The sequence below is a fragment of the Pagrus major genome, chromosome 24 (assembly GCF_040436345.1).
Source record: "Pagrus major chromosome 24, Pma_NU_1.0".
Classification (NCBI taxonomy): Eukaryota; Metazoa; Chordata; class Actinopteri; order Spariformes; family Sparidae; genus Pagrus; species Pagrus major.
This window is the reverse complement of record NC_133238.1, coordinates 14,536,979-14,561,536: the sequence shown is the minus strand read 5'-3', so window position 1 is coordinate 14,561,536 and position 24,558 is coordinate 14,536,979. Positions and strand designations below refer to the sequence as shown.

General features: G+C 44.4%; 5 protein-coding genes across 7 annotated transcripts; 3 read left to right on the top strand and 2 right to left on the bottom strand.

Moving 5' to 3' along the window:
- creg1 (cellular repressor of E1A-stimulated genes 1) lies at nucleotides 1-4,939 on the bottom strand. Its single transcript, XM_073462395.1, has 4 exons — nucleotides 4,585-4,939; nucleotides 2,202-2,321; nucleotides 1,955-2,068; nucleotides 1-1,690 (listed from the first exon to the last, which is right to left on the bottom strand). Exons 1-4 carry the CDS (start codon nucleotides 4,864-4,866, stop codon nucleotides 1,604-1,606), a joined length of 603 nt encoding a protein of 200 aa, XP_073318496.1. The 5' UTR covers nucleotides 4,867-4,939; the 3' UTR covers nucleotides 1-1,603.
- Nucleotides 4,940-5,506: 567 nt separating this feature from the next.
- Nucleotides 5,507-10,271, bottom strand: setdb2 (SET domain bifurcated histone lysine methyltransferase 2). The gene is made up of 11 exons (XM_073495383.1): nucleotides 10,075-10,271; nucleotides 9,593-9,706; nucleotides 9,407-9,502; nucleotides 9,133-9,281; nucleotides 8,769-9,038; nucleotides 8,318-8,646; nucleotides 8,069-8,238; nucleotides 7,756-7,988; nucleotides 6,910-7,146; nucleotides 5,894-5,982; nucleotides 5,507-5,808 (listed from the first exon to the last, which is right to left on the bottom strand). The coding sequence occupies exons 1-11, from the start codon at nucleotides 10,115-10,117 to the stop codon at nucleotides 5,649-5,651; spliced, it is 1,890 nt and encodes a 629-aa protein (XP_073351484.1). The 5' UTR covers nucleotides 10,118-10,271; the 3' UTR covers nucleotides 5,507-5,648.
- Nucleotides 10,272-10,510: 239 nt separating this feature from the next.
- Nucleotides 10,511-14,168, top strand: LOC141020344 (uncharacterized). 3 transcript variants are annotated; one of them, XM_073495387.1, is made up of 9 exons: nucleotides 10,511-10,628; nucleotides 11,482-11,673; nucleotides 11,770-11,889; nucleotides 12,260-12,492; nucleotides 12,572-12,709; nucleotides 12,816-13,003; nucleotides 13,127-13,206; nucleotides 13,299-13,382; nucleotides 13,679-14,168. In XM_073495387.1, exons 1-9 carry the CDS (start codon nucleotides 10,565-10,567, stop codon nucleotides 13,822-13,824), a joined length of 1,245 nt encoding a protein of 414 aa, XP_073351488.1. In that variant the 5' UTR covers nucleotides 10,511-10,564; the 3' UTR covers nucleotides 13,825-14,168. The 3 variants fall into 3 exon arrangements, with proteins under 3 accessions (XP_073351488.1, XP_073351487.1, XP_073351489.1); XM_073495386.1 differs by having other exon boundaries at nucleotides 11,767-11,889; XM_073495388.1 differs by lacking the exon at nucleotides 10,511-10,628 and adding an exon at nucleotides 10,636-10,900 and having other exon boundaries at nucleotides 11,767-11,889.
- A 109-nt stretch (nucleotides 14,169-14,277) lies between these two features.
- f7l (coagulation factor VII, like) lies at nucleotides 14,278-18,559 on the top strand. The gene is made up of 8 exons (XM_073495385.1): nucleotides 14,278-14,383; nucleotides 15,396-15,559; nucleotides 15,643-15,667; nucleotides 15,806-15,919; nucleotides 16,019-16,159; nucleotides 16,317-16,405; nucleotides 16,489-16,606; nucleotides 17,346-18,559. Exons 1-8 carry the CDS (start codon nucleotides 14,296-14,298, stop codon nucleotides 17,891-17,893), a joined length of 1,287 nt encoding a protein of 428 aa, XP_073351486.1. The 5' UTR covers nucleotides 14,278-14,295; the 3' UTR covers nucleotides 17,894-18,559.
- Nucleotides 18,560-19,401: 842 nt separating this feature from the next.
- Nucleotides 19,402-24,507, top strand: f7 (coagulation factor VII). The gene is made up of 8 exons (XM_073495384.1): nucleotides 19,402-19,555; nucleotides 20,627-20,790; nucleotides 20,877-20,901; nucleotides 21,517-21,630; nucleotides 22,168-22,314; nucleotides 22,767-22,885; nucleotides 23,220-23,340; nucleotides 23,560-24,507. Exons 1-8 carry the CDS (start codon nucleotides 19,417-19,419, stop codon nucleotides 24,150-24,152), a joined length of 1,422 nt encoding a protein of 473 aa, XP_073351485.1. The 5' UTR covers nucleotides 19,402-19,416; the 3' UTR covers nucleotides 24,153-24,507.
- Nucleotides 24,508-24,558: the final 51 nt, after the last annotated feature.

Below are 24,558 nucleotides of genomic sequence, written 5' to 3'. Positions count from 1 at the left end.
TTTTGTTCGTTCACACAAACTTTATTTATACAAATCATTCATGAATATTTTCTCCAAAAATAAATCTTCACAGCAAAGTCAGAATATCACGACAGCGTTCGTTTCCCTGCAGCGTTCAGGAGCAGAAAGCTGAGAGTGAACCGACGTCTGAGGCGTCACAAATGATCAGTTATTGATTTTATATCACGCTGACAAGAAAAAGAGAATGCCCCGCCCCTCCACGACAAAGCCCCGCCCACACATGCACAAGCCCCGCCCCTCTGGCGTGTGATTTCTGTACCATTTCAAACACTTTTCAGTTTTTGTCCACATTTGAGGTTTGATCTAGATTTAACTCAATGAACTACAGCTCCCATGACTGTTTGACAGCCTGCCAGCAGCTAGGACTCATGGGAGATGTAGTTAAAAGATGAACTGATTGTGATCCTGTGGTGTTTTTCTTTATTAAGAATCTGTTTCAGTATAAATAATAAAAACTAGTTTAATTAGTTTTGTCGTGTGCAGGTCAACCTGCTCCTGTAACATCTGAATCTTTACTCTTGTTTACTGTGCTCATCTCATAAAGTTATAAAGTGCAGTTTGTTGTTAGTTTCAAGATCACACACCTTAAATCGTAGTTTTAGTGAATGGAGTTTGGTGTGCTGAGCCACAAAAAGGCAAGAAAATAGAAAAAGGCACTTTTTATTTAAATGTTAAGGAGAGAAATTAAAGATATGAATTATTCTGTTATGACAATAGTGTCATTGTGTTTCATTTCAAACTCAGCAGCTCCCTCGTGTGGCCGACTGACTTCTGACAGGAACAGAAGCTCGCTGTTCATTTTATCCTCCAAACTGAAACCTGAATATTGATCAGCTGGTTGTTGATTATTCGGATAAATACCATGATGAGGATTGTTAGTGTGGATTGAAAGGTTTTGAATACTTTTATCTCCTGTTGTCATTTTAAATTATTCCATAACATTTCTTATAACTTTCTACTGAAGTCTTATTTTCTTGAACAAAGACGCTTATTAAAGATATTTTAACACAAAACTGAGATTTTTGGAGCAAACTAAAATATTTTAATGAGGACGAGAACGCGATGTTTAACAAAAATCAGTTTTTCATGTTTTGTTCGTCCTTGTTGCAGATTTTGACACTAAACATTAAGAAAAGCAGCTCCTGAGGAGGTGTTCACGTTTTGTGAGGAGGAGCTGATCGTGTGTCTCATAGAAAGCCGACGGGATTCAAACCAGCAACCAGGTCACAGGTTCGATCCCCGAGCTTCACACCGTCGACCTCCTGAACACCAGTGAACACAACGTCTGAACAAGAAGCTTGTGTTTGCAGATATTACATTTTCTTGCAGCGTCAGAAGAAAGTAAAAAAAAAAAAGAACTTCAAAAATCAAAAAAACAAAATTATGACGCAGTAAGTTTTAACTTTCTACTTCCTAATTTTTTACATTTTGCATATTTCATCTTCTTTTTCTTTTTTTATGTTCTGATGAAGGTTTTACACATTTGATCTCTTTGGCAGAACGACTCGGTGTCGTATCTTGTGATGTTGTAGTTGTAGTCCACATGAACAAACAGAACTACAAACCCCAGCAGCTCTGACCATCAGTGGTGCTTCCTGTGTGGCTCTGCCTGGAAGTATTCCTCTGGAGTGACCGTCTTCACCCCGCCAAAATAATCCAACACCCACACCTGAAACACGGAGGAACACGCAGGTTGACGACTGATACACCGTCAGCAAACCAACATCTGGTTAAATGTTCCAGAAAATGAATGGAGTTTGGTTTGTCAGAGATTTCATGTTTGTTTGACTGCAGTAGTTCACAGAGTACTGCTGTTAGTAGTACTATGGTAGTGGAAGCAGTACAATTAACAACAGGAGTATTTACAGTAGCAGCCATAGTATTAGAAGAAGTACTGTAGTAGTAGTAGTACTGTAGTAGTACTGGTGTGTACCTGTGTGATGTTGAACTTGGCGAAGAACCAGTTGTGATCAGACGGCCAGTCGATCATCTCTGGATGTCGACTGAACAGAGCTCTCTTTGCAAAGTCGGCCTCTGTCCCGTTCACCTGGAGCAGAGGAGGCAGGTGAGTGAAGGTCATGTGACTGTTCTTTACCACCTGGATACACAGCTGAGTGTGTGTGTGTGTGTGTGTGTGTGTGTGTGTGTGTGTGTGTGTGTGTGTGTGTGTGTGTGTGTACCTCCATCACAGATCCAGACAGGATGATGTGAGCACAGAGAGGACTCTGGGGGTCGAAGCCCTGCTGTCTGCAGTAATCAGTCTGAGCCAGAGACATGGACAGAGACGCCTGCGGGTTCACCTGCAGGGACACAGACGTTACAGTTCAGCCTCCATGTTTTTACTAAATTGGTTGTTTTTCTTGTGTAGTTCTGAACATTGCTCGTGTCATTAAATGGTTTTTACTGAATCCCATGTTTTTTAAATGCAGCTTTGTACACTGCTGACTGCTTATAGGACCCTATTGGTGTATAAACAATGATAAAGTTCTGACTTTACTCTTTAAGGTAGTTTTTAAAGGTAGTGTTTTTGTTAAGCTGTTAAGTTCAGAAGTATAAAGCTTTTAAAGTCGACCATTTTGAACACTAACAACACTTAATATATAAAGTTAATGTCAGCCGTACTAAAATCCATGCTTTTTCAAAGGGAGTTCTGAACACTGGAGACTGATAATCTCCAGATGGAACATTACAGACGTGTCATGTAACAGGAGCCTCAATGAGTTTTTTTTTACTAAATTCCATGTTTTTCTTATGTAGTTCTGTACACGGCTGAAATTTGAAATATGGACAACTTAAGCACATTTCATGATGTAACACTGTTTGAAAGGTTGAGACTGGATTTTAAAGTCACTCTTCCTGAACCCTCTTCTCTGACATACGTCAGTTTGACTGAAGACAGTTTAAAAGTACAGACGCAGATAAACGTCCTCGTTAGTTTGACATTAACAGACTGATACAAACTTCTCCTGCGTCCATCACTCACTGGTGTCTGTCACATGACTTCAGCTCTGACATGTGACTTTAACTGCTGAGTCACTCTGTGGAGGAACTGCTGAGTCACGGACTGTTGCATAAATCCTGAGCTGCGTGTTTTCATAACTTTTACTAATCGTGACTTCTGTTGCAGCAAGTTTATACAGAATGAAAAAGAGTAAAACTGATTTAATTAGTGAGGTTATAAATTAGATGTCTTGACAACATTTAAAGAAGAAAAAACACTATTTGAATATTGCAGGAAACAAATGTTTTAAACTAAAACTGTTTGATCCAGAGGCGTATCACAGACACACAACAAACCCAAATATACTAATATTAGAGCTGTATTATCGCAAACATGGCAAGTTTGTGAGTTTTGTAAAATTCAAATACTACCATTGGAGATATTTTTAATGTATTCAGTATAAAGTTTTGCCTCTATATTATGAAATAACATCATAAAATACTTGTTTTTTAACTCTTTAGTTCTCTGTAAAATGCATGTTTCTTAAAACACTACAAATCCCTATGGAACTATTGAATGGTAATAATTCCCATAGCAACATTGTGGAAATATCATAGGAGATGATTTCAAGTTTGCACAAAGTCTTAATATAATAGTTTCCAGTAACTCCTGTGACACTTCAAAGACAACATTAGATTCATTATACAGGAAACATTTGAGACGTACTGGCAGTTTTACACGATGCAGAGACGTGAAAGATTCAACAGAAATATTATAAAAATACCTTAAAAGGTGATTAAGTAGCAGCAGAATTTATGGTCACAGGACACAAGAAGTTTTGATTGTTTTTACTAAAAATCAATGATATTTCAAATGCAGTTCTGAACACTGCACTCAGCGTCTCTACCAAAGTCCCTGATCTTTAAACGTGGTTTTATTCACTGCTGACTGGAGCAGAATATAAATGATTGAGACGTTTAAACTTGACAACTTTCTTTGTGGCAGGTTCAAAGTTCAAAATACTTGAACTACGGTGAAAACTACAGACTTGTTTAAATATTACAGTAAACTACAGTCCGGTATGTAAAGTTAACGTCAACCTCACTAAATTCAGTAATTTTTAAATGGAGTTCTGAACACTGCACTCGTTACAAGCTCCAGAATGAACATTTGGCAACTTCAACTTTATATATTCAAAACTGACATCCATCATTTTTCTACCTTGTTTTGTGCATTGCTGACTCACCTGATTGGACAATAAATAGTTTTTCTGATGATACTTTGTGTTGAACAGACACAATAACAGGACGTTTAATAGAAGCTTCACTAAATTCACTGTTTTTCCAATGCAGTTCTGAACACTACGGCCTGAGCTGCAGTGCCATGACACAAACAGCTGAAACTGAGTTTACAGGAAGTTTCTCACATTTTAAACACTACAACAGTAACGCGGGCTCCAACAGTAACGCGGGCTCCAACAGTAACGCGGGCTCCAACAGTAACGCGGGCTGCAACAGTAACGCGGGCTCCGACAGTAACGCGGGCTGCAACAGTAACGCGGGCTGCAACAGTAACGCGGGCTCCAACAGTAACGCGGGCTCCAACAGTAACGCGGACGGTACCTCCAGGTCCTGCACGGAGATCTCCATGCGGGTCAGGTACATGTAGGGGACCCCGGAGCCGGAGCCGTCGGGCCCGTCGCTGACGGAGAAGGCGTTGGAGAAGGGCTGTCCGGCCGCCGGCTTGTGGGTGGAGATGGTGGCCATGGAGGCCCAGTCGCACTGGTGGGCGACGAAGCGCGCGACCCGGGCCACCTGGTCGTGAGGCGGGATCCGGAACCGGCAGCAGGAGGCCCAGAGGAGGCCGGGGAGGAGCACACACGCAGCCCGGAGAAGAGCGCTCATGGTCGGGCTCGACGCTTGCAGGAGAGTCGGTGAGACGGACCGGAGGACGACGTATAAACAACACGCGGGGATCCGGTGTGGAGTTTCAAAATAAAAGCTGCGGAGACGGATGTAACAGGAAGCCCTCTCGCAACGACTATTTCTAATTTCAAAATAAAAGCTGGGTGACGATTCCGAGACGAAACGAAATAATAAATACAAATATACATTAATAAATAACATAATGAGTAAATACACAATAAAACAAAACGCTAAAATATAACGAGTAACGAAATGCTTAAATAAATAAAATAATACTCATTGCTTAATATATAATTTATAGTTTCAATGAATAGTTATATAAACTAATGCTTAATAAATACATAAATAATGCTTAAATTAATGGTGACGATTAAGCTTTAGATCATATAATTAATTATGTATTAAACCACACATTAAATATAACGTTAAATTCATCTGAGTACTTATTCAGTTAATTAAGCCTTTAAATGATAAAATCACATAATGATTTATTTGCATTGAAATTTCAAAATAAAAGTTTCACTGACAGTCATTTTTCCTGAGCGGTTTTCAAGATAAAAGTCCTGTTTAAACTAAAACCAGCCACAAACACACATTGGGACAATCTTTCAAAATAAAATGATTTGTGAAATTGAGCTCATTTATTATAAAAACAGTAACATGTACAGAAGCTGCGTTTTCAAACCGTTTTATTCCATCAGTAGAAAAATAGATATTTCTGGGGGGTCATGTCCAGTGTGAGTGTGTGGACCTGCTGATGGTCACTGCGTTTCACCTTCCAGCTCGCACACGTCACACAGGCTGTCCTCAACGCTGAACTGTCCCCGGCAGCCGCTGCTGCCGCAGAGACAGGCCACTTCCTGTTTGCCCCGCGTGTCGGCGGAGTAATTCCAGGTGAGCTCGGTGCCGGCCTTCACGACCCTGACAGAGAGACCATCACAGCAGTTATCATCAGGAAGCTACGATAAGTAACCACCAGTGTCTTCTTCTGCGTCCTCTTTCTCACCTGTTGGTGAAGAAGGCGATGACGGGGAAGGCGGCGTCGTGGGAGTCGGTGAAGACGTTCTGGATGAACAGGTTCGGCTGGCAGCTGTGCTGTAGGGCGCAGAGATGTGTCAGAGATGTCTGTAAGTTTACGCTCCATCACTTCCTCCAGAAAACACACAACGTTCCCTTTAATAAATCTCTCTGACCCCAGCTGGCTCTTTTCTTTTTGGTCTTCACGTAAGATAAAGGAAGTCACGTTAAATCAAAGTTAAGAGGCTAAATATTGATCATTTCACAAATTCCAGGTACAATTTGGACACAATCATTTTAGTATTGTTGTTTTATTTAAGACAAAAGTTTTTTTTTTAAATCACAATGTTTCTTGTTTCTTCTTTAGGGATTTCAGTAAATCTAAACTGATGATAAAAACAAATACTAAACACATCACAGGACACAATAAATAAAATAATGGAAGCCTTCAACAGTTTTTAGTAAAATCTACAAAGTTCAAATGTAGTTCTGAACATGATGATGTCACTTGATGGTTGTTGTTACTAAATTTAACGTTTCTTCACTGTAGTTTTGTTCACTGCTGCCTGACGGGCCCTGATGGGATGTAGATAATTCATAGGTTGAAATTTTTGTTGTAGTTTTTGTGTCTGCAATACTTTCTAGAGACACTGGTGGCTTATGTATTACATTTTACTTAAATCTATGATACTTCAAATGTAGTTCTGAACATTAACAACTGGTCATTTCATGACAGCCGCAACAGGTTTTATTAAATTCCATCATTTTTCAATCTGGTTTTGTATACAGGCTGACGGAGCCTGTTGCTGTATAAATAATTCATTCATATAATTTAAATGTTTTGAACACTGTAAGCTTTTGTGTTAATATTCTATCGAAACCATGAGAGGTAATATAACGGCAGCCTCACTAAATTCACTGTTTTTTCAATGGAGTTTTGAACAGTTTTTATTAATTAAGGCTTTTTCTCCAATGATCCCGGTTTTATTCTTGAAATCCTCTTACATTAATGAAGCGGCCCACGTTTCCCTCCTTGCTGGCGTCCAGGAAGTTCACGTCCTCCACCTTCATCGCTCGCTTTAAACTCTTCTGGCTCTTCGTCTCGGTACCGTTCACGCCGTGGACCGCCGCCGCCTCAGGATTGGTTGTTGTCATGGCCACAGTCTTCTCCTGAGCTGGAGACTGGTCACCTGACCCACCAGCTGAAGGAGACGGAGGTGCTGGACCTCCCACCAACACCGTCTGAAGGACAGAAAACAGGAAAACTGCTCAGTTTTTGTCTTCTGGTCAGAAAAAGTAAAAATAACAAAATAAGTAATTAATCAAATTAATTAACAGACTAACAAACAAAAACATTTAATAAAGATTCAATTCAAAAAAATTAAATAAGCTAGCTGCTGCTAATGCTATTGATGCTAATGCTACAAACTGACAGATCACTATTAGCGTGTCTTAGAGGCATGGAGATATCATGCTAACATCACTAAGACTCAATGCTACTGAGTCACAGTGGTGCTAAAGCTAAATGCTAACATATCTATCATGTTCACCTTCTTCATTTAGCATGTCAGCATGCTAACATCAGCTAATTAGCATGTTAATGCTACAGCTGAAGACTGATATAACAGATCACTAGTAGCATGTAGAAATTATGCTAACAGCACGAGGAGTCAATACTACTGAGCCACAGTGGTACTTGAGCTAAATGCTAGCATGCTGATTTGTCGCAGTTTTAATGTTTAGCATGTTGAGCTAAATGCTAACAAACTGATGTTTAGCAGTTACAATGTTTAGCATGTTCCCCCTCTTAGTTCAGCCTGTTAGCATGCTAACATTAGCTCATTAGCAGACCTGCTCCCTGTCCTGTGCCGTGCTGGTCGTAGCGTCGGTGTCAGCAGGTCTCTGGATCACGGGGACGTGAAGGGGCGGCGAGGTGAGTTCCAGTAGGTTGCTCCGCCCCTCCACCACCGGCGGGGCCAGCCACTCGGTGACGACCTCCACCTCGTCGTCTGAGGGGAGCTCCGCCCTCGGCAGCTTGGGGGAGGGGGGCTTGGTGGGACTCTGGGCCCTCCGCAGGATCACACCTGCAGACATTTGTTTCAAATCGATCACATGATCAAGGACTGATCCTCGGACTCGCTCCTCCACGTCGACGCCGTCTCACCTGCGTATATGCACACGAATGTGCCGCAGTCCAGGTCGTCACGGCAACGCACACCCCAGCCGCGGTCGTCAGTCTGAAAGACCTGGAGGCGGACTCTGATCCCTCTCTGGACCAGCCGGTTCAGACAGCGAGCCCGGTCACAACCGCACCACGGCCCACACTCAAACACCCTGCACACACACACACACAGTTTATCACGGTCAGTCATTTGTATCAGCCGTTTTATTTTCGACTCTTCCTCTGTCTCACCCTGACGGAACGGGCTCGTCCAGCCTGTGATGACTGTAATGGCGCCCTCCTCTGGTCGTGGCGACGCAGGCGCAGCGCTGTGCGTCGCTGCAGCCGTCGGTGCAGTCGCAGCAGACGTTGAACAGCGTTGGTCCGCGACTCAGGAAGCAGCCGTGTGGCCAGCGCTCCTTCCTGTAGCGGAAGTCGGGCGGCCGGGCGCCACTGTCCCCGACGCACAGCTCCACCGGCGTGGGCTCCACGCCACGACTCAGGTCCTGCTCTGGCCGCCGGGGGCCCGCCGGGGGGGGGACGTCCAGACGAACAGAGGGGTTGAAGGTGAAGAAGTCCACCTGAAGGACACAAAGAGACGGATTCAAATCTTCCTACACACCTGCACGACACCATGACGTCATCACAGCAGCCATTTTGTTTTCCTGCAGTACTGATTACTTCTGCACTCGGATCGTTGTACCTGCAGGAGGTCGTAGCTGTCTGTGGCCAACAGGAAACGCATCACGTCTTCATTGTTACGGAGGCTCCGTCCGCACGGCGCTTTGTAAAGGACGTCCCACTCCTCCATGTCCTCGGGCCCCTCGCCGTCAGAGGCCCTGCCCCCTCCTGATGACATCAGCGGCACCGCGGTCAGCCTCTTAAAGCCACAGAGCAGCGGCACCTTCAGAGGGTTCTGACCCCAGAACAGAGGCGTGGACTGAGGCATGCTGGGAACACTGGACAGGCAGGCCTGCAGGGAGACGGGATGTTAAAATACACACACACACACACAGTGTTTATACAGTGCATGTGTGTGTGTGTGTGTGTGTGCGTGCGTGTGCGACCTGGCAGCAGGTGTGCAGTGAGTACTGCAGCTGGACCGGGGTCAGAGGAGGCAGCAGCTCCTCCCGGGCTGCAGGAGGCCCGTTAGAGGGAGGCAGGGGGGAGGAGGGGGAGGAGCTGTGGGGGGAGAAGTCAGCCGGCAGCACCCCACCTGGACAGGAACACACCACCAAAATAAGACTCCATGCACACACTGACAGAGTTCGATTCAAAGCACAATTACTTTTACTCTTCTACCTACTGTCGCGGTTTTTCAGAATAAAAGTCTGTGTTTACCTGAGCCGATGACCACCTGAACCACGGAGGAGTCCTGAGCCGAGGCCGGACGAGAGAAGTCCAGAACCTCGAGCAGCTTCAGGCCCTGAACATATTCTGATCGACACACAACAGGAAGTCAACACAACAGGAAGCGTGAGGTCACTTCCTGTTTATTGCAATCAAAGAAGAGATCAATTAAAAGACCTTTATCTGTCGCCGTGTTCTTCTGCAGGACTCTCTTCAGGTGATCCAGGTAGTCAAAGACGTCAGTGAAGACCTGATCCACGTCCTCGCCGGCCCAGAAGGTTTTGGCCCGTTCTGAAAAACACACAAACAAACAAACAAACCACATCAGACCTGGTCCAGCTTAAAAACCAGTTGTAGAACCTTTATTTTGAAGGTGCAGACAGAAAAAAAGGGTCATTTCAAAGACTGTTCAAACTCAAAGACTTCAGAAACTCATTAAAACACTTGACAGACGTGTGACATCACTACTGTGTGTGTGGTGAGTGAAGTAAAGGAGTAGTTCACGGGTTTCTTTTGTTGTTATTGTTTGCAGAACTTGACCTGGTCGACATCAAACTTGTATCACACGTGTGTCCGCCGCTTTCACACACTGTGACAGACTGTGAGCTGCTTACATGAAGATGTCAGTCAGCAAATAACAAGAGATCCCTTCTTCTTACCAACATCCTGAGGATCCACTGAATCCTCCTCCTCCTCCTCCATCACACGCACGTTAGCCTGCTAGCACTCAGCTAGCTCGCTCAGCCGGACTGATACAAAACGGCCCGTTAGCTGTTAGCTTCCCGAGGAGCTAACGATGCTAAACGTGCCGCTACGCGATTAAAGTTGTGAACAGTTAGTTTAATAAAAGTTATGGTTAATTCAACACCGCTGTCTGCTTCTCCTCATATTCGCGTTTAAGCGCGTTTACGTTCTCGTCATTATTGATGCACAACGGCCGCCGTAGAAATCTGGTTTAATCTTTCGCCCTGATTTCTGTTTTCAAGGCAGTTTTTGTCTTTAAACGTTAACGTGTGCTCATCGAGACAACGAGAAACGACGTTTTCCTTTCTTGTTTGTACGTGAACTGAGTTGTTAATCATTATTAACCGGTATTAGTTTGCTTATTCTAACCGCCGTCTGCCTGGAAGCCTCAGCGCAGGGTTTAACATGACCCTCTACCGGCTTCGTTTCCTCGAGTTGACCCACACGGACCACCGTACTGCTGCGCCGGGTACGAAGTGCACTTACAAACAAACTCACTTTAATATAACTTCAGTCAAAACGTTATATTAGCTACATCTTAACTTAATACACCTTCATGTGAACGGAAACATATTAACGGCCTGATGCGACGAGAGCGGAGCGTCGCGAGCAGCTGTTGGTGTTAGCATGGCGGTGCTAGCTGAGGCTAGCCCCTCCCTGTGCAGTTTTGTAACTGTGATAATGAACTTATGTAAGTTAAAGTCATTAGGAGCTGCTGCGGGTCCACGGGCTTCATGACAGGTGAGCGGAGACCAAACTCATCTAGAGGACATGAACTAAAGGTGTTACAGGACTGTAAGCGTTAATAACATGACGTAATGTGGGTTTGTTTCGGCACCGGGCAGGTCCAAACAGGTGTGTGTTCTGTGACAGAGAACACGTTCAGTCATCAGGAGACATCTTGATTTATTGTGAAGGACAGACTCATCACAGCACCAGGACAGTCTCACTGCCCATGAACCTGTTTCTGACGGGTCCGGGTGTTTTTAGCCTAGCTTAGCACAAAGACTGTAAGCGGGGGGAAACTGCTAGCGTAGCTTCCAACGTCAGACAGACCTGAGAGCTTGTGCTCAATGTAAAGTCGAGGGTGGTCATTTAAAGGTTTAATATGTGAGAATCTTAATTTATAACTAAAAAAAAAAAAAAACCCTGAAATTATCCAGTCTGCACCGCTAGCTGCATGGCTAACTGAGCTAACTAGTTAATGGCAGCTACAGTTAGCAGCAGCTAGCAATGCCTCTGGTGATGTTTCTTGTAAGGTATGAACTCCAGGTGGACACCTCTTGTTTCTCTGACGTCAGCGTTTGGACACTCCTCCTCAGGTGAGATGGCTCAGGTGCGGCGGTCCGTCGGCGAGGCGTTGTGGGCGATGTGTGCGGCCGACTCCATGTCGATGCCGGTCCACTGGTACTACGACATCGACGTCATCAGGAGGGACTTTGGCGGCTGGATCTCCAGCTTCAACTCGCCCAGAAGCAGACACCCGTCCAGTATCCTCAACCTCTCCAACACCAGTAGGAAACTCTTTCATGGAGTCCTGGCAAGTTCTGGAAATGAGCCCAGGTTCAGGTCACGTTTGTTCTGATCTTCCTGTTTGTGCGTTGCAGCAGGCAGCGGTCGGACCGCCTGGTCGTCCGGCGCCAAGCGGCCTGACGTGGTCGGTAACGTGATCCTCCACGATAAACTGAACCTGTGGACGGCCTCCAACGGATCGGTCCACTATCATCAAGGTACTGAACTGACAAATGTGTCCCGGCACGAGTTTGAGCTTCGTTGCCATTAGACGATTGATCAGTTAGTCGAGTCAACTGCTTCAATAATCAATTTATCGTTTTTCAAACACATGAAACATCGTCTGGTTCAGCTTCGTTTGGACTTCGTTTGTAAAATGCCCCAAAAATTATGAAGAATAAAATGTTCAGAGCCCAAAGTGACAAATTTACACTCAGACATTTTATTGATCTAAACATGTCACATTTTACAGATACACTAAACAGTAACCAGTATAGGCGACTTCTTTGTCCCCAGACTCCCTTAACAAATGTGTCAGTTTAGTGAGTTGTTGAGTTGGAGACACTCAGAGGTGCGTTTGTGTTTCAGGTCTTCAGTCCGGTGAAAACACCCTGAACGTCCTCTGTTCTCTCCGAGCGGCTCGCTCACTCGTCTCCGGGCGTTTCACGGACGTCTCTCAGCCGGACGCTCGAGCCGCCGTGCTGTCAGACTACGTCCACTTCCTGACCACGCCCGGCTCGCACCAGGACACCTACGCAGAGTCCTTCCACCGCTCGTTCTTCGCAGACTGGCAGGACACCAGGCCGACGTCACCTAGTCAGGTAAAACAAATGCAGCCCGGTGGAGCCGACGCCTCATCGTGTTTCTGTTCTGACTGGTTTTTCCTCGCCGTCTTTTCAGGTTCTGAAGTTTGCAGAAAAACGCTCCAGACGGATGTTGAGCTCCTCGTTCGCTGACGGCCAGCTGGACGCCATCGGCTGCCTTCCCATGACCCTCCCCTTCATCCTGCTGTCTGCCTCGGCCAATGAGGAGCGAGCAGTGAGTGAACTGCATTGACTGTCTTACTTTTCACTCTGACGGCTGTTCAAGTACCTTAAATCTTGCAGTACTCGAGTAGATGTACTCAGTTGCCTGTGTCTCTCAGCTCTCGGCAGCAGTGGAGTTTGTGAAGCTCACCCACCCCCACCCGAAGGTGCCCGAGTACGTGTCGATATACAGCCGGGCGCTGCACGCCGTGCTGGGCGGAGCCAGCGTTCGGCAGCAGGCGGAGCACGCTCTGAGGAGGCTGGACGCCTGGGACACCTGCCAGAGCTACAGCCGCAAGGCCGCCAGGTACGAGTCACACCTGATGTGAATATGTCCCTTTATTTATTGACCGAATGTTTCAGCATTGAGGAACAGGATCAGGAACAGTTCATGAAAGAATAAAGGGAACTTTCACTGTGTGTGTTTGAGGTTTGTGGCGGCGTCGCAGGAGCGGCTGAAGGTGCATCAGAGCGCGGTGAACTACCTCGGCCTGGCCTGCTACACTAAAGGTTCACATCGCTCTGCATCACGAAACATAAAGATCTTTAGTGACGGAGAATAAATCCTTTAATCACACCGTCACCTGTCTGTTGATCCACAGGAGCTCTGTCCAGCCTCTTTTATCTGGCTCACGAGTTCCACGACGACCCCAGAGGAGGAATCCTGGCCAACACCAACTGTGGAGGTTCGTACACAAGTTAGTCGACAGGGAAAGATTCACTTCATTAAAAACATTGTGATTTTTCTCTGCAAGCTGTAATGCTAGCATGCTAACGTTAGCATTTAGCTCAAATCACGGACCTCACAGAGCTACTAGCATTAGCCCTGCTAGCATGACCGTAGGCTGAAATATCTGTTTTTTTTTCCAAAAGAAAAATAAAGTAACATGAACATCACGTCAGAAAATTCAGTCTGATGAGTTTTGGTTGACCTTGTTGTCTGTTGTTGTTTGTTGTTGTTGACGTCGTGTTTGTGTTCCAGGTGAGAACTGTAACCGCGGCGCGGCGCTGGGAGCCTTGCTGGGGGCAGCGGCGGCGTACAGCGGCGCCGTCATCCCGCAGGAGTGGAAGGACGAACTGAGGGACGGCCAGGAGCTCATCCCCGACATCCTGAAGGAGCTGCAGTGAGAGCAGCGTCGCCCCCCGGAGGACTGGAGGGGAACTGCAGCTTTAAACGTTCAAATAAATCTGTTTGACTTCCTGTCTAAACGCACAACAATGAAGATGTACTCATTTTTTTATTAGTATTTAATTTCATGCAAAACTCTTTATCACTTAATCAAGTTTTGTTTACATATTTTTTACTTGTGGTTGTAAAATGTGAATAAATTAACAACATATTAAACTGATGTGTTTAAAAACTGATCAACTCTCTGACATTTATTTAATTTGTACTTTTGTCTTAAATCCAATGAACAAGTCAACATGTTCACTTTGTGCTCACATTGAATAAAGTCTGTGTGAAACCAGGAGTGTTTGTGTGTCTGTGGATAATCAGCCTGTGAGCTGTGCTGTGTCTTTGTGTTCATGTGTGTTTGTGACGGAGGGGTTTGTGTGTTTTTTGGCTGTTTCTGACCTTTGATCAGTCCAGAAAAACAAATGGCGTCGATCAACGGAGAAACGAAGTGTCTCTTCTTCCTACGACTCCTCATTGCGTCTATCCCAGCATGCACTGGGTTTCCTGGAGGTCAGTCCCCGGTTTTTTCTTCTTATACTCGTCTTTTTCTTCTTCTGCTGGAAAATTAGACCGACAGTTGGTCACGTCTCTGCTCTGTGATGATCCCTGTTGCAATCTGCTGTGTTCTCCTCTGATGACGAATTGCTAAAGCTACATTAGCATGCTAACACATCAGAGGGATTTCGTGAATCTTTTTGATAAAAAAAGGTTTTTAATCGTTTTCATTGGAGTTGTGTGTCCTAGCATTACCAATATTGTTAGCTTAGCGTAAGTACGGCTGAGAATGATGAAGAAGCCGCCCTCCAGACTTCTGAGTCGCCGCCCACACTTCCATTTTTATGATTTAAATCTTAATATCAATGTATTTTTTGGATAGACGTGACACGTTTCAGGCCACATGTGGGACGACGCTAGGAGCACATCCGAAACCGAACACTGTAATCATAATAATTACTTCATGTTAGCATGCTAACGCCCCAGACTGAGGTTGACTGAGGTTCATCCCTAGCTAGCTCCATGAAAAATGGCGACAATGTATTGTGTATCAGTGACTATTTATTGATGATTCTTACCGATTTATTTAAACTGTATATTAATTACTTTAGGGAACTCTTTAAACTTTATTAAACCATTTATCATGACGTTAGCTAACTGTTTAAACTGTTAGCTAACTATTCAAACCATTTATTAAACCGTATACCATAACGTTAGTAAACCTTGTAAACTGCGCCCATTCTTTAAAAAACGATTTAAACCATTTTTGATGACTTGCAGCTAAATATTAAACTGCATGTCCTAGCATAAGCACTGATATTGGCATGGCATTTGTTTATTTATTTATTTATTGATTGATGTTAGCTTAAGCTTAATAAGTTACACTTATTTTCATTATTGAATAATTTGCTGATTACTTTCAGAAAATGATGAAGGATTTGACAACACATTGGACAAACAGAACTTTTACCCTGAACGAACCTGAGTTATCACAATTTGTATTCTTGACCTGTATTTTAATATGAAGGAGTGTTTGTGAGCAGACCAGAGGCCAACGTCTTCCTGCATCGTACTCGTCGGGCAAACTTCCTGTTGGAGGAGCTGAAGAGAGGAAACCTGGAGCGGGAGTGTCTGGAGGAGAAATGTTCGTACGAGGAGGCCAAAGAGATCTTCGCCCTGCCGCAGCAGCTGGTCGGTTCCAGAGTCGACGATCCAAACGTGGATTAAGGTCGTCAATGTTTTTGTCTTTTAATTGTGTTTCTTCTTCTACTCAGGAAGCCTTCTGGAGGATGTACACAGGTACCTGGGATTCAACTTGGGAAGTATTCAGATCGTTGACTTGAGTGTGGACACCAACCTGTAAAAATACTGAAAGCGTTACTTATAAAAATGTAACAAAATGCTTTGTTAAGTTTTTCTGCGTCTTCCTGTTTGCAGCGGTGGATCACTGCCAGTCGTCTCCCTGTAAGAACGGAGCCACCTGCACTCGCCTCGACGACACCTACGTCTGCAAGTGTTCACCTGGTTTCCATGGATACAACTGTGACAAAGGTACGTCAGCAACTGAAACGTTTCTATGAACGGTTGATGAAAAAGTTTCTGTTCTGAGTTTAAAATTAAAAATGGTGGGTTTCTTGCGTCTCTTCGCAGCACGTGCGACGTCCCACAGCTGTCGCTTCAGAAACGGAGGATGTGAACATTTCTGCAGAGATTTGCCGGATCGCTCTCGCGTCTGTTTCTGCTCTCCCGGTTACCGTCTGGATCAGGACAACAGCACCTGCCTGCCTCAAGGTCAGACAAGTTTAAATAAACACAGAGGACATTTCAGACGGCATAGACGACGAGAAGGTTGTTGCTCAGATTGTCCTGGGATAAACTTACTCAAAATCCTGTGGTTTTTTGACTTCTTGTGTAACATATGTTCCTTCTGATCGTCTCTCCGGTCCAGATAGGGTGGCCTGTGGAAGACCTCTGATGTTCTTTGCCCCCAGGGTTGTTAACGGGCAGACCTGCCCCAAAGGACACTGTCCATGGCAGGCATGTTTTTGGACGTACTTTAGACTAATTATAGGATGTAACAGTATATAACAGTGTGATGATAACACTGCCTCCCTGCTCAGGCTCTGCTGACCTCCACTAATCACTCATGTGGAGGGATCGTCCTGTCAGATCAGTGGATTTTAACTGCAGCTCACTGCGTTTGGAGAAAACCTGCTGCCGACCTCCAAGTCGTCGTGGGTACGTTTACTACACGGTCCAACTTTACACTTCTTGTGTTTTATGTTGTCTGTCTCGTCAGTCTTTCATATTTGAATCATGCCGTATTTAAGTGGAGGTAAAGGACGAGTTCAGGAGTCTCACAGTCTGAGGAAAGAAGCTGCTCTGTAGTGTCGTGGTCTGGATCTCCTGCCGCGTGGCAGCAGGGTGTGGAGGGTCTCGCACGGACCTACACTTTTCCTTCACCACCGTCCAACTCAAGTAAAATCATACAAATGTTTAAATCTTCTTCCTCTTGTCCTATTGGCTACACTGCCCCCCACGAGTACCGGAGGTACTGCTCCGCTGGTCCGTATCCATTTACGTGTCTAACGTAGAGCGTCAATGAGCAATGACATCTCACTTCACTAATGTCACTGATGCTCTGTAGTCTGGATCTCCTGCCACATGGCAGCAGGTGATGTTCTGTTTTAATCAACCCCTGTAGACTTCTGTCCTGAGCCCTGATGCCACTTTCCGTAGGAAGTAAAGCCATTTTTAAACCAGGGTGTCTGATCTGTGACGACCAACAAACGTTCTCAGTGATTCTAATTCCAAGCAACCTAAAACTGTTCACCTGCTACCCTCAACTTTCACATTAATAACAAGGAAGGAGGTAAAAACAAATGTATTTTGAGGGGATGATAAACAGAAATCCTCCTCTTCTTAAAGTATTTCTCATTTTGTTATTAATCTGATATAAAATGTTGTCCCTGTGAAGGTGAACATGACCTTATGGTGGATGAGAAGACTGAGCAGAAGCGACGTGTGGTCAAAATGGTGATCCACCGCAACTACAACCAGTCCAGCTCCGACACCGACCTGGCCATGCTGAGGCTCCACCGCCCCATCAAACTAGGTCTCTTTGTGGTTCCCATCTGCCTTCCCGCCCAGAACAGCACCTTCAGCCGAACTCTGGCGACCATCCGTCAATCCACCGTGTCCGGCTGGGGCCGCCTGTCGCGACACGGTGTTTCATCCAGAGTCCTCCAGCGGCTGGTGCTGCCGAGGGTCCCGCTGCAGGAGTGTCGCCTCCACACCAGTCTCAACATCACCAGGAACATGCTCTGCGCTGGTTTTAAGACCGGCGGCAAGGACGCCTGCCAGGGTGACAGCGGTGGACCTCTGGTGACACGCTACAAGAAAACCTGGTTCCTGACGGGTGTGGTGAGCTGGGGAAAAGGGTGCGCCAACGAAAACCTGTACGGCGTCTACACCAGAGTCAGCAACTTCCTGGGCTGGATCAATGATATCATGTCCACTGGCTGAATCCAAGGTCACAACGGGGATGTGACGGTTTCAGACCGCAATGAAGATCATGTTATTAAGTTAGAGTAGGATAAAAACATAGTGTAGAGCATGAAACAATATTAGAAACATAACAGAGTTGTTAATCACTATCGTCTAGCAACAGTGTTCAAATTCTGGTGATTTTGTAATTTATATTCTCTGGTTTGTAAAATCTCCAGATTTGTGGCTCATCATTCAAGATCTACAGGGACGATTTCAATCTGTGAGATGTTGATTCTCTAATTCATTCCTGTCAAACAAAAATAAAATAAAAGACAAAGTCAAATGTTCTGATACTTTATGCTATAGTCTTTATGCTAATGTAAATGTCATTTAAAACATAAGCAGGTAAGCTAATTTAATGTTGTCTAGATTTATGGAAGAAATCTGTTATTTCTGTAAGTTTACTTATAACAACCTGAACAGCTGTTTTGACCAAATATAGCACCGTTTCATTTTGGTTGAAGAACGTATGATTGTGGACACGAGGCATCAAGTAGCATCGTCCGAGTAAACTGTGTCAATATCTGGTGTCTTGATGCTGAAGTTTATTCACTCAAGTTTACTATAAACTTGAAAAAAGCTAAATTCTGAGACTGTTCTGTAAAGTGTGTTTGAATGAACAATAAATATAGTAAAATCTGATCAATCCATATCAATATGAGGCTTTAACCAACAACTTCTGGTCCAGCCCGCCCAATTCCGGGTTAAGCTGCCACCATTCTGTAAACAAATACACATATTTTAGTTGGTTGAACAGAGGAGATAATGGTGTACTCGCCAATCTCTAATAAGAAAGCTTTCAGAAAAAAAAGCTTCCCAGACGTAATCACAACTTGGACGTTAACGTGAGTCAATATCCGTACTCGTGATGATGGAAAAGCCTCACTGGGTTTGAAGTTCAAAAACATGATCTGAAGCTCAATTCTGAGGCTGTTCTGTAAATAGTTTTTGAATAAATAATAACTATAGTCAAATCTGGTCGATCCATATCAATATGAGGCGTACATGATCAACTTCTGGTCCAGCCCGCCCAATTCTGGTTCAGGGTGCAACGCTTCTAAGGTGTTAATGTTGGACTGTAACTGTGACTGGAAACTAAAAGTAACATTGCAGAAGGTGTAGTTTTCTGTTTTAAAAAGAGAATTAAGCTAAGCTAAACATAGCTGCGGTTTTAGCCACTTGCGTTACATCCGTGATGGAAAGCAAAGCGCTAAAAAAGCCAGAACGTCATTAAACATTATTTATAGTTGAACCTGGATCAGGAAAACTAATAATAAATGTTTCTGTCACACCATGAACGATTCTGACGCCGGCAGATCATTTAAATTAGCGGTGTCGCTACTGAAGAGGTGCTTAAAACAGCAACACTGTCATGAGAAGTCTTTCGTTAGCTGTAACCGATTAGTCACGTTAGCTAACGTTAGTCTGTAGCCTGAATCAGCAGCTGTCAGTGTGTCCAGGTCACATTTGTCAGTATTTCTGTTGGGAACATGTGATCGATGGTGGAGGGGAGGAGGATCAGACTTTGTACCTTTGGGTCCACAAAGAAGCAGCACAGCAGCCAACTGTCAGCTGAAATGTGGCTGACAGTCTTCGTCACCTTCGTCTTCAGCTTCTCCAGCTGCCGGACGGCGTCAGGTGAGGAAAGACAAAATGTCCGACTGCAGAAGACGAAAGCTACAAATTGTTTATCTTTCCCACTTTAGTCACGAAGGAATAAGACGAAATAAAGAGTCTACGGTCATGCTAGCAGCTCTGAGAGGCTAAGACAATGGTGAAAGGAATGCTAACGTTAGCGTGCTAACACGCATGTTGGCAGGCGTAATGTTTAACATGAAATTCAGAAAACTCAAAAGAAGATAAAGGTCAAAATATCTCAAAGTGTTTCCTGTCCGTGACTCATGTGAGTCATCACGTCCAGTGATGCACTGAAAGCATCAGATGTTTGTGGAGCTATGACGGGACTGTAAACTAACAGAAATGCCTGATTAACACGTTTGCTACGTGGTTTTTTACATCGTGTCCGAGCTTTTTTAAACCGGCGAGCTATCGCAACTCTCTCTGACCTGCTGGTAAATGTGTTAGCGGTTAGTTTGCTATATTCAATAAGCTGTTTTTAATTTTGTAGTCTTATAAAGACGTAAATAAACAACTTTGATAATTGACACAATCGTACAAACACAAACATAATAGCCATTACGAATGTACTTCAGTGTAAAAAGTGCTGGGGGCTGTGCTGCTGCATTAACTAGCTGCTGAACGACAGGTTCAGAGGCTAAATATGCTAATTTACCATATTCAAGAAAACACCTATCATATTGAGCATTAACAAGGGGCATGGCTAGTGTTGGCACTCACCAACGTCAAGCTAACACGTTAGCATCAGGAAACTTTGGCTGCACTTTCTGTGCCTTTCTTGTGCGACTAGCTTTCTAATAGCTTTAGCTGTGCAGGTTTCCTGTCCAGCCTTTTACTTTAATCTCAGAATTTAGACATTTTTCTCAAAATTAAAGTCAGAGAAAAAAAGTTGGAGAAGCTGAAGACAAACTTGCGTCAGTCTGAAACGGCTACCCGGCGCCACAGTGTGTGCTTTGTGCTAACGTTAGTCTGCTCAGGGGCTATGCTACTAGTTAGCTGCTGGACAACAGGCTCAGAGGCTGTGTGCTAACACAGTTCTGTTGAACTCTTCCCTCCTTCTGTTTTTGGTAGTCTTTCTGGATCCAGATAAAGCCCATGGCGTACTGGTCCGGACTCGGAGGTATAACTCGGGCTGGTTCGAGGAGCTCCAGATGGGAGATCTGAAGCGGGAGTGTCTGGAGGAGAAATGCTCCTATGAAGAAGCCCGGGAGGTGTTCGAACACACAGAGCTCACGGTCAGACTGGTTTCCTCTTTGACTGTAACACAAATAATATTCTTGGGATGAATAATAAAGTCACTCTGACTTTTCTGTTTCTTCAGGATGAATTCTGGAAAACATACAACGGTAAGTATACAGTGGAAAAATCAGCCACGCTAGCTGCTAACCAAAGCTAGCGATTGTTCCAACCCTGATCCAGACATGTTGCTCAGTGGCTCATAAAATCTGCACGTATGGGGAAATGCAGCATCATCGGCGGGAATGTTGGCGACTTTTTAAAGGTTGAAAAATTACCAAAAATGCAAAACTTTGACCTGACCCTTGACTGACCTGCTCTCATTGGATCAGCCTGTGTAAATAAAGGTTGAACAAACAGATTAAAGGCAATAAAGTCCAGGATGTGAATAATCTGGATTATAAAATTTGAATCACGTGTTCCAAGATAATCCGTTATTTTTGAATATTTATTGATCCCACGAGGGGAATTAAGATTCAACAATAAAATACAAACCCTTAAAGTTGTTTTAAACTTTGCCCTCCACCCTGAGTTTGTGTTTCCAACTTTCTTCTTATCACAGATTTTATTTATGAGCCACATTCTGACTTTAACGTCCTGGTTACTGGACATGGTGATCCAGCTCTATGATTCATGGTTGGAGGTCCTCAAACAGCTGCAGATATCTGTATTCTGTGATCTGTTCTACTCAAACATGACATAATGACTGCACTGTCGTTCTGTAGTCCCGGACAGCTGTAAGTCCAACCCCTGCTTGAACGGTGGCAGCTGCTCCACCCAGGGTTCGTCCTACGCCTGCCTCTGCCTGCCTCAGTTCAATGGACTCGACTGTGAGCTCGGTGAGCAACATACACACATTTTACTGAAACCTGACGGCTCAGGAGGTTTGATCCATAGATGAGAAGACCTGTTACACAGACAGTAACACAATGAGTCCTTCTTAACAGCTGTGGAGATGTTTAAAAGTGTCATTTTTCAGTTTTGCTGCTGTTAAATATGTACGTACACTTTTATGCAGATGACACACAACTGTACTTGTACATTTTCTTTGCAGAATTCTGACATTTATCCCCCAAAAAATATTTTACGTGGCCCTAATCCTCTTCTGTACATTTTTACTTAGTGTAACCTAAAAATGATCCTTAAAAATGTCAAAAGTCAAAGTTCATTATTCTGTGATCTACATGTTTATGACTTCAGATGATATTTTATTCTATAATACATTAGATTTAAAAGAAAAAGTATCAAAACTTGATACGGAAATTACTGGAAATTCAGCTTCAGCATCAATATTGAATGTAACAAGTTAACTATCATGTTTTCTTGGTAGTGAAATAAACAAAATATGTAAAACGTGAGCGTGTTGTCGGCTTCAGAGACGCTGACCGTCCCCGACACCTGCCTGCTGGAGAACGGAGGATGTGATCATTACTGTGATGAAGAAGATGGACGACAAGGACTCAACTGCTCGTGTGCAGACGGCTACTTCCTGGATGTTGATGGGCGGAGCTGCGTAGCAAAAGGTGGGTGGAGAATTTAATGATTGTGAATCACAAACCTGCACATTGATCTGTCTGTCACTTATTTTTGACTTGAAACTGATTAAAAGCCAATTTTTGCCACATAAATATATGAAATGTTAAACATCTTCTGGATTTATAAATCTGACTTATCTTAGTTTCTCTAAACAACGACATATCTGATCATTTGCAGTCAGAAGTTTTTCTCTGCCTCTCAAATGTTTGACTTATCTCCACACTTTATTAATTTTTTAATTTCTAAGGTAATTTTTTTACCCTAATAGTCAAAAACGTTGTTTTTCAGATGGTAAATTAAAACAACACAGCTCAGCTTAGATAAAAACAACAAATATGAGAAACACATCTTCAGCTGGTTCAGTTGAAGATGAAACTTGAAACTTTTAATTATAATATCACAGATATTATTAATGACACAAAGTGTTTGTGTGTTTCAGAGTCGTTAGCGTGTGGAATGGTTCCCGTCCTGCAGGGAGAAAACAAAAACAATCAGCTGGACCCTCGAGGTCGAATCGTCGGGGGAACAGAGTGCCCCAAAGGTGAATGCCCCTGGCAGGTACGCTCACATTAAAGGGACAGTTCACACATTTACTCTACTGGTTGTTTTCACTCATGACGTTTGGTTGTCAGGACGATCAGAGGTTAAAGTCCTGAAGTTACTTGACTGGACTTTAACCTCTGACAGCAGATTCTAGTGAAATCCCAAACTTTACAAAGATAACAACTATGTTTTACTTGGATGAAAGTTTTACAGGAAATGTTTGGTTATGAAGCTGTTAGTCAGATTTATAACGAAACCAACATGTTCTTTAGTTGTTTTGTTTCTCCATCAGTCTAGAAAAGAAAAACTGAAGTTTTTTAAACACAAATGTTTGGTTTGCTCTCTCGAGGTTTTGCTGGTGCACAAAGGCAAAGGTTTCTGTGGAGGAATGATTTATAAACCCACATGGATCCTCACAGCATCTCACTGTCTGGAGGACTATGAAGCTCAGCACCTGAAGGTGGTTGCAGGTACGAATCCCTCCGTTCACAGCAAAACAAACCGTCTGTCTTGAACCTGCTGCTGGATTTTAAATGTCATCGTTAATTAAAGCGCCTTAGAATTTAGTCTGAATAAAGACGTAGATGAAGTCTCCAGATGTGTGCTGCTGTGTGTTTGTCTTTGTGTTGACAGCTTCTAAAGCTCAGTGAGAAACTCTTCTGCCTGTTGATTCGCTCTTTGTCTGCCAGGTGAGCACAACACGGAGGTGAAGGAGGGCACGGAGCAGGTCATCCAGGTCGCTGAGATCATCATGCACCAGAACTACATGAAACTCACCGCCGACAACGACATCGCCCTCCTTCGCCTGGCGTCGCCCATCGTCTACACGCAGTACGCCGTCCCGGCCTGCCTGCCGACGCGAAACCTGGCGGACCGCGACCTCTGGTCCGTCAACCTGCACACGGTGAGCGGCTGGGGGAGGAGGGGTGAGAACGGACCCACCTCACACATCCTGCGGCGGCTGCAGGTCCCTCGGATCCGGACGCAGCAGTGTGTGGAGGAGAGCGGCGTGGTGCTCACGGAGAACATGTTCTGCGCCGGATACATCGAGGGCCGGCAGGACTCGTGCAAAGGCGACAGCGGCGGACCTCTTGTGACCAAGTACAAGCAGACGGTGTTCCTGCTGGGGATCGTCAGCTGGGGGAAGGGCTGCGCCCGACCGGGCAACTACGGCATCTACACCCGAGTGTCCAACTACCTGGAGTGGATCCACAACCGAACAGCGACGCCGGGTCAGCAGACGAACAACACGGAAGCTTCGTTACACAACCTGACAACCTGAACGGGACAACACGCGTCAACAGATTCTGTCGGGTTTAGGTTCAGAACGGCGTCCATTTTGTGGACTCATAACAGGAAACACTTTTATTTTAGTAGTTTTACTTTTTGTCAAATGATTTGAGTGTAAGAACGTATCTTCAACAAGCTGCGAGACATCGGAGGACGCTGGACTGAACAGTTATGTCTTCGATCTGTAAACGTCTCTGTGGCTCGAAATATCTGAGATTTGGGAAAAGTTTCATGATTACAACTCGACAGCATAACGTAATGTAATGGATTACTTTGCTTGATTACTGTTGTCATCGTCATGTTTGGTCTTAAACTGTAAGTTGTGTCAATAAAACAGCTACAACAGATGTTTTCTATCCAGTTTTTCAGGCTTTGTGTTTCAAACTGTCCGTCAGTTC